Here is an 8,757-nt window from a genome sequence, read left to right on the forward strand (position 1 = left end):
GGTCGTGGGTGTCCCTCCCCTTCCAGCCAAGCTGTGAAATGCCTGGCTTGTCTGAGGAATGACAGACCCTGGAGGGGCCAAGGGTCCCGAACAAATGAGCTCCTATAAAACTCTTCTCCTTACGCAGGGACAGGACACAATGCAGGCGAGCAGCCGCCAAAAGCAGCCTTCATGGTAATTTCCCTCCACTATTTACAGTGCCCACCCATGGGTTTCACTGCTCTGTGTTGGAGCCAGTCACCTTCATGTGCGGCGCGAGGCATTCATCATCAGCAGCTGACACATCCAAACATGTCAGTACACTTTAGTTCCTCGCAGCGAACGCAAGTGGGAATCTGACGACGACAATTACTCCGTGTAAAAATCGGATCAAATTGGGTTAAATGATACTAAAGCTGCTGCTGTTTCATGCATTTAGTTCAGCACCAAAGTCTCCGCATAAATACGTTACACCTGGCAGAGTGTTTAAAAGCTGCATTGTCGGATATGCAGGGGAATGTTTTCAGCAAAGCTAATGAAGTTAATAGCTTGAGCTGAAGCACTTTTATGAGCTGCACCTGGTCCATAAATGAGTCCTAATGAGGAGCAACTCAGTTGACTTTTAAAATGCCTCCCTCTAGTGGAAGACAGACAGGCCTCTACAGCGTCTCAGTCTTTCCTGCTCTCCCTCGCCCACAAACACAGCATGAGGACAATTTCTTTTTCAATACTCCCACACCTCTGAATGTAGGAGTGAATAAAAAAACACTCAAATTGTGTGCAGTAATTAACACATTTATGGCACAGAACATAAACTGTAAATTCCAGACACAGCTCTTTAATCTCACATGGCTTCATTCTTTGTGTTTGTTTTATCATTTGGCAGCACATTATTACACATTATTCATCCTGACATCAGCTGCTGAGGGAATCAAAATATGATTCATTTTTATCTCTGTGTCAGTCAGTAAAGGAAATGAATAATGAACCAAATGTGTATTCTAATATCAAAAATACAGATAAAACAAGACTCATATTGATTTTTAGTTAATTTTCTGCTATAATAATGAAGTCAACGTGGAGAACTGCTGTTCATGGAAACATGAAGCCAAAGCATCCACTTTAAATTACAGACGCCAGAATGTAAAATACATGAAGATGCAGATGCGCTTCACAATTTCCAATAATAGTATAATACTAGTAAAAAAATACCAGTAGCTTCTTAAATAATACTTTATCTTTCACAGTCAGAAAAATTCAGAGAAGACAAGAAGCAGGATGAGTTTAATGCTTTTACTGTACGAGCTGCTGAAAGAGACAAAATCTTCACGTGTGCCTGTTGTGTCATTGAGAAATAAAATGTGGGAATTTTTTGTTCACAATACCTGAACCTCACACGGATCAAAGCGGAAAAAGATGCCTGTCACTCATGTGTCGTGCATCTGTCTCAGGCTAATTAGAGGAAAAGAGGAAACTGTATGACAACAGTGAGAAAACCGTTTTAACGCAAGTAGAAAAGGTGAAATATATTAGAATGGAAGTTCAGCAAGAAAAAGAAAATATTTGAAAAATGTATATTTTCTTTTAACTTGAACTGTTACTGTAAATACATGCTGCTGTTACTGATGATGCTGCTGCTGCTTATAAGTGATTTAAGTTAAATAAGAAAATCTGGACATTCAAATACGATTGAAATCTCAATCTTTCAGACACATGCTGTGTAATATAACTTCATCTATATATAGAAACATTTTATATATATTTCGTATTTGTAGTTTGTATTTTTGTTTTCTGTTTTGCTATTTTTATTATTATTATTGCTTACCTTTAAAATGTGTTATTACCAGCCAGAAGAAACATAATTTTCATTTATTTTTCAGCTCAACTGATGTCATAGGACACATCTTGACTGAGGACACTGTTACAAAATAAAATGAACTGCCTTCTGTATTATCAGTATGATTTATGTTTCCATATTAAATTGAGTAGGATATAAATTTCAGTTTTTTTTTTCATTAATGTCATTTGATGCAACTTTCCTGAAAGATCCTGACAGATGATTGAGGATAAACAAGTGAACCTGAGAGCGCTTTGTTCATCATTCAAAGTGTTACTTATTCTGATGAATAAATAATTAGTTCTTCAGTGAATTACAGTAAATAATGCATTCGTGATGGTTTGTTCGTCTTCATTAATGCTTAGGAATTTTACATGAGCTTTACAAGGGGGAAGTTAACCAATAAAAAAAATTCAAAGATTCAAGTCATTACCACTGATATATATGTGATAATCTGCTCTGCGCTGTATCGTTATGAATCAGACAATAATCAACTATTCATGAGTTCCACACATTCATAATTATTGTATGTCTCCGTGTCTTTACGATGCTTTCTTTTCATGTTTTTATTATTAGTAACTGAGGGACCAAATACGTGAAGTCATACATGAGGGTCATCTGAGGACAGACTCCACGGTGATACTGCTCTTGTAAACACTTGTGACCCTTTATGGTTACTTGGAACGTTCTGCCATGACAACCAACTTAACATCAACATGGGTGACAAGGAAAAGAAAGAAAAAAAATCAGATGCAATGTTGGATTCATGTTCTTCAAAGACAAAATTCAAATGAAGAGGTTTACGTGAAGAATTACAACGACGACCTTTCAGTGGAACATCTTAATCATGTCGTTTGTTTCCCACTGTGTAATGTACTGTTGTTTCATGTCTATTGCTAATTGTTTTTGTTTTAAGACAAGAGGCTACTAGTGTTTAAAATAGATGAAGCAACATATAAAACAAAGACATAGTTTAGAGACTAGCAGGCCACCATTAGTAAACCTGTACATATGTAACACTAATATAGTACAGCATTTATTTTTGTCCATAAAAAGGTGCAGTTTCACATACTTTTAAATGTAATCAATGTGTTTTTTAATATATTTGTGAATATTTTATTTAAAAAAAATTGTGATACTGAAACATTATAAGATGCATTCTGGGTAAAATGCTGCCATGCACTGCAAAGAAAGACTGACAGGGTGATTGATCTTGGACTTAACGTTGTCTCACAGTAATAGATTTCCTGCGAAATATTGTAAAGGTAGACTTCACACAAACATGAATGTAATTCAAGTCTGTATATTTATGTGTGTGTAGTGTTTTTTTCTCTAAAGGAGGAGAACTGTGCTGAGCAGCCTGTAAGCCATGGAGAAGGTGACCAGCATGCCCACTATCCAGGACAGACCCCTGCTGGGCTGAGGCAGAGCACCCGCGTAGGCGATGGTGTGGAAGATGCGCGAGCCGGCAAAGATCCGGAAGTGAAGCAGAGCGGTTGAAAGCTCAGGTTCAGTCAGAGCGTAGAGCAGGCCGACCACCACGAAGGGAATAATGTTCTCCAGGTCGTTCTGGTGACACCTGGACAGCAACGACAGCACATATGAAGCATAAGCGTAAGTATGCTTCACAATGATTGGCTCATTCATAGCTGTGTTGTCTAATGTCATCCAATCATATCTGTGCAACATCATGACTGTTCTGTTTTCTTTCACTGCTCCATCCACCGGCTTGCATGTGTTATTATTCTGTGAATTTGGATAATTTTTAGTTTCCTGAAGAGCTAAAAATATTAAGTACTTCTTCACCTTCCTCTCATGACCCCTAAGATTAATCTTGCGACTTCTTGGGAGGTCCCACCCCCCATGTTTGGAAACCACTGTACTATGGTAAGAGATTCATAAGTGTCCGTGGTCATGAATAATTTACATTACATTACATTTACTCATTTGGCAGACGCTTTCATCCAAAGTGAATACTTGTGTTATTATTTGTCTTGTCCTGGGTTTGAATGGGACTTTGTGTTTTTAATTAACTTAATCTTTTGTGGATTCATTTAAAAAATTGGAGACTGAAATTATAACTTGAAGTAGAAACTAAGAAGAAAGAATTCATCATACAGAAACAGCACCAGCACACGGACAGCTTGTTTGTTCGTTCGCGAGTAGCTCTTGTTAAATGTCACTGTTCTCGGGACATCAGGTGTCGTTCGTACCTGCGGACTCGCTCCACATCAGGATCTGTTCGCACCAGTTTCTTGTCCTCTGCTGACGAAACAAGCTTGGTGTCTTCCAGGTTCGCAAACACCTGAAGAGACGTTAAAGAGCGGGTCAGATCACAGGCTCCCTTGCACTGTCTTGTCTTTGTGAATGAAACTACACTGTATACTGTTATATGGCAGTTAGGTGAAAAAAAAGCACCTTTCTTGTGAGGCGGAAGTAAGAGGTCAAAGGTGACATGAGCATCATCTTCAGGACGACAATAGTGGCATAAGTAGCAAACGATTGGAGGACCTGGCTGTCCATCATACTCTTGAGTGGTGATATCATCCCTGTGAGAAATCACTGCGGAACAACAGGAATATATATTTAATGCTTCTACGCTTTAGACGTCAGAACATCTTCATGTCAAACATTACAGCCTGTCAATTACAGCGTACTGTACAAAGCTTATAGCAAAGAAAGCTGACCTGCGATCTGCCGAGCAACATTAACCCACAGCACGTCGTACATGTTCATATTTTCTATGTGTTTAATGCGTCATCACTTTCCTTCGTCTTTCTTTGTTTCCCTCCGGTCTGACACACTAGCTAAAAATGGTCACTGAGGAGGAAGTGGGTCGACACGGGCTCATAGCGAGGCAAGACTGGAAGACCACCTGGGCAAAATGGCCCCACAAGCCCCCCACAGATCAGTTTGTTTGACTTGGTTTTTGGTATTTCAAAATATGCAATACTAAAACACAATTTGAATTAAAGTGTGTCCTGCACCCTGCATATCCTGTTTCATTACAAAGAGGAACAATGACCAGCACAACATAGTAGATAAAGCTAAAAATGAACCGTAGTTCCCTCAGTGCAACAGAGCACCAGACATTTCAGTTGTCATTGTCCAACATGAAAGTTGAATAATGTCACAAAAGATATCAATAAATAAATAAATTCCTAACTATAAATACAATAACATACATATATTTCTCTTAGCAAAGGCTAGAACATTATGAGGCGTGCAGGTAAGAGTTTATGTAGTGCAGGATGCAGTGTGTGGATCTTACCTTGTTTTTGCAGAGTCACCGTGATCAGCAAAGACAAGTCCAAAGATCAGTTGGCGATAAATGCCTGTAATTCATCCTGAGCTTGTGTAATCTGTGGGAGGAGCCCTGAACTGGAATAACACAGTGCACTTTTACTCTTATTGCCAAGAGATAGATTGACTGATACTTGCACATTCAAACTAAGTTAAATTCATATCTGAACATTGTATAGGACGTGCTGTTATGTTTGAAGTAACATGAGGTATTTAACTCATTTTACATGGATGACCTTCTTTTACAGACACACTTGCACTTTAGAAAATTTTAAAGTCATTCACAGTGGCTGAGTTTTATCACCTGTTCCATCACCTTGAGAAGTAATTACATGGACGCAAAGTTAACAGAAAGGTTTATTCAAAATACATTTTCCATCAATAGCTCCAGCAAGTCAAAGGGAATGCAAAGAATACACACAAAGAGTGTTTAACAATCAAGCTCACGGAAAGCTGTAGTGAATAAAAACATTCAGATTTCATGTAGGAATGTAAGTTTGTGTAGAAGAGGTCAAGGACTACAGGTGTTTTTTCTCTAAAGGAGGAGAACTGTGCTGAGCACCCTGTAAGCCATGGAGAAGGTGACCAGCATGCCCACTATCCAGGACAGACCCCTGCTGGGCTGAGGCAGAGCACCCACGTAGGCGATGGTGTGGCAGATGCGCGAGCCGGCAAAGATCCGGAAGTGAAGCAGAGCGGTTGAAAGCTCAGGTTCAGTCAGAGCGTAGAGCAGGCCGACCACCACGAAGGGAATAATGTTCTCCAGGTCGTTCTGGTGACACCTGGTAACCACACAAAATACAATGTGACTAACCAGTGTATCTATTAACCTACTCTATTAACATCCGTGGAATTTACAATCTTTTTTTATGACGATTTATTACATCCATCCATCCATCCATTCATCCAGCCTTTAATGATGCGACAATGCTATGATAATGGTTTGGTTAAAGGAGCTATTTGTAAGTTTTGCTGTTGCTACATAGCTAGTGTTAGTATTAACAGCTGTTTACTTACCAGTCTAGAGGAAGTATTGCAAGTTGAGGATCAAGCTTGATTCCTTTACTCACCAAGTGCTGTCTCCAGAGGTGGAAAGTAACCCTCTTGTTTAGCTTTTATGTCTATCACTTCTTTTCATATACTGAAGTTATCATGCTAACCAGATAGCCTAGCCCATCTTGTCACTTTCCGATACCGAGTCACTGTAGGGTCAAGGCTGCACAGAGGACGTATTATAACCTCTTGTCTTGTAAATGCAACAAGGGCTAAAGCTCCCGGCGAGACTGGTAAGTAAAAAGCTGATAATGCTAACATTAGCTATATAGCAATAGCAAAACTTACACATACCTCCTTTAAGTATAGGCATAAAACCAACTTGGTAAGGTTTAGGGAAAGATCATGGTTTGAGTTAAGGTCAGAGGACATTTGTCATCGTGGTTACAATGATAAACACGTGGTTAATGTTATGGAAAGGTTATAGTGAAAAGATATAGTGTTTGATCGGTTTGTTGTGACAAAAAAAAACAGCTCAAACTGCAAAATGGCGAATTTTAGCAAAGTCTAAAAATTTAATTCAAGTGTTGCGACACTTTAAAACCTATATCAGTGAGGAAGAATGTATCTCTCTAATAGTTTGAGTGATGTCCCGCGCGACTTTCTAGTGAAATAGTGAACAGTGTGACTGTAGCATTGGCATTTCAGGACCAAGTCATCTCACCTTCGAACACGCTCTACATCTGGATGGGTCCTCAGAAGCTTCTTCTTCTCCTCTGCCGACTTTCCGCTCACATCTTCCTCATTAGAGAAAGCCTAAATGAGAGGGATAACACATGCACTGACTCAAAGTCTGTAGCGTTTACCTCTGCACACCAGAAGTAAGGTTGAAAGGTTCTAATGGAGATATGAGGAGAACATGCAAAAGCTGCTGAGTGAATATAATAACGAAGTTTAATTTGTGATTCCTTTTTACAAATGTCTTTTGTTAATTCTCTTTTACAACCTGGGTTGTACCTCAGTTTGACTGTGTACATGACTTTTCATTTTGCAGCACTGCAGAGTGCCAGACACAGTGGATCTCGAGTTTTTTTATTTTTTAGTTCTTGCATCATCTTCCATCCTGTTTACCAGGATGAAAAGCAACACAACTCTTATAGGCTTTGAAGTTGTTAGGAGGCTAATCTGGGCTAAACACACCCAGAGACCTTACATACCCTGTGCATAAAATCATAGAAACTAATGCAAAAAGAAAGAGACATATCTTGTTTTAACAGATGTTGAAGGCACTACTACTGTAACCTACCCCTCTGCTGAAGCGGAAGTATCCAGTCATGGGCGCCATCAGCATCATCTTCAGAATGACGATGGTAGCGTATGTGGTGAAAGCCATAAAGGCCTCATTTTCCATCAGCGTTGCCATCTCTGCTGCTTTACAGCTGGACACAAAAAGGAAAAGGCGCAAGTTAGTTTCAAATTCACACAATCTAAATCCATTTCTAGTTTTGAAATGAAATCTGTAGCATATACAGATGTTTATAACCTCAATAAACAACCAGTCCTCCAACCTGAACAAACATAAAGGTCGTTTTCTACCCTCTGATATGACAAATAAGGGTGTCTCCTCAAATAGTGCCCCCACAGCGGCAGGCGTACCGGACCTTGGTTGTCATTAATACAATAACAAACATGCGGCGCACCTACAGTCATGTCTTGGTTAGGTTTTTAAAAAATCCTGATATGGGATAAAATAAGTACTTCTCCGACATTACACTCATGGTTACAATATAAACAGCTAGTTTTACATGGAAATCAAACACCACGCTCCTGCCATAATTACTACTACAACCACTAGATTGTAACTATGAGTCATAATAACTTGCTGCACAAACGACCTAATGGCTCGCTTTTTTACAGGACAGTCTCTGCTTTTAAATAAAAACACATATTGTGTATTTTAACTCATATTTATTGATGATTTATGTTAATAGGTATTGTTGACGATACTTATATTTGTATAGTTTGTACAGTAGTTTGGTCAAGGTTGTTTGTAAATGTGCTAGAGAAATAAACTTTGACTTGACTTGACATAGTACATGAAAAGTGAAAATAAAGCTGATGAAAACTCCTTCAGAAGTGCAGAATAAAAAGTCTTTTTATAAACAATAAACCTCTCATACACACTGTAATTACTCAGTTGCCATAAACCTGTAAATTCCTGTCTGTAAGATAACATAATAAACCAAACAGACACAGCGCTGCTGACTGATCAGACTAGTTTTAGTTTATAAGTGTATTTAAAAGTCTTTTCTAAATACACCACTCCCAGAAAGCCAACATGTATAAATGCTCTATTTTCATTAATATACAATATTACAGTATTTACAGTTTAAGAGCTCAACTTACGTCCTGTGGTGACTGCAGGAATGGAGCAGGAAAGAATCTGTTGCATAAAAACAATTTGACTTGTGACCCAGAGAGTCAGGGGGGCGGGGCCAGTACAGTGACAGCACAATGCATAACTCCCTGTATATGTGTGTGTGTGTGTGTGTGTGTGTGTGTGTGTGGGAGTGTCACTGTGTGTCTCAGCATGTGAGGACCATGTGTTTTCATACTAATAAACAATAAATCCAAAAGCTCAACAT

General features: G+C 39.0%; 2 protein-coding genes across 2 annotated transcripts; both read right to left on the reverse strand.

Moving 5' to 3' along the window:
* Positions 1-1,258: 1,258 nt before the first annotated feature.
* On the reverse strand, positions 1,259-5,190 carry LOC111664256 (microsomal glutathione S-transferase 1-like). Its single transcript, XM_023418778.2, has 4 exons — positions 5,088-5,190; positions 4,235-4,378; positions 4,030-4,121; positions 1,259-3,395 (listed from the first exon to the last, which is right to left on the reverse strand). Exons 2-4 carry the CDS (start codon positions 4,361-4,363, stop codon positions 3,149-3,151), a joined length of 468 nt encoding a protein of 155 aa, XP_023274546.1. The 5' UTR covers positions 4,364-4,378; positions 5,088-5,190; the 3' UTR covers positions 1,259-3,148.
* A 273-nt stretch (positions 5,191-5,463) lies between these two features.
* Positions 5,464-8,550, reverse strand: mgst1.2 (microsomal glutathione S-transferase 1.2). The gene is made up of 4 exons (XM_023418780.2): positions 8,519-8,550; positions 7,419-7,551; positions 6,837-6,928; positions 5,464-5,901 (listed from the first exon to the last, which is right to left on the reverse strand). Exons 2-4 carry the CDS (start codon positions 7,533-7,535, stop codon positions 5,655-5,657), a joined length of 456 nt encoding a protein of 151 aa, XP_023274548.1. The 5' UTR covers positions 7,536-7,551; positions 8,519-8,550; the 3' UTR covers positions 5,464-5,654.
* Positions 8,551-8,757: the final 207 nt, after the last annotated feature.

Source organism: Seriola lalandi, unplaced genomic scaffold (genome assembly GCF_002814215.2).
Source record: "Seriola lalandi dorsalis isolate HSWRI2012SDOR001 ecotype SW California unplaced genomic scaffold, Sedor1 jcf7180002054584, whole genome shotgun sequence".
NCBI classification, from domain to species: domain Eukaryota; kingdom Metazoa; phylum Chordata; class Actinopteri; order Carangiformes; family Carangidae; genus Seriola; species Seriola lalandi.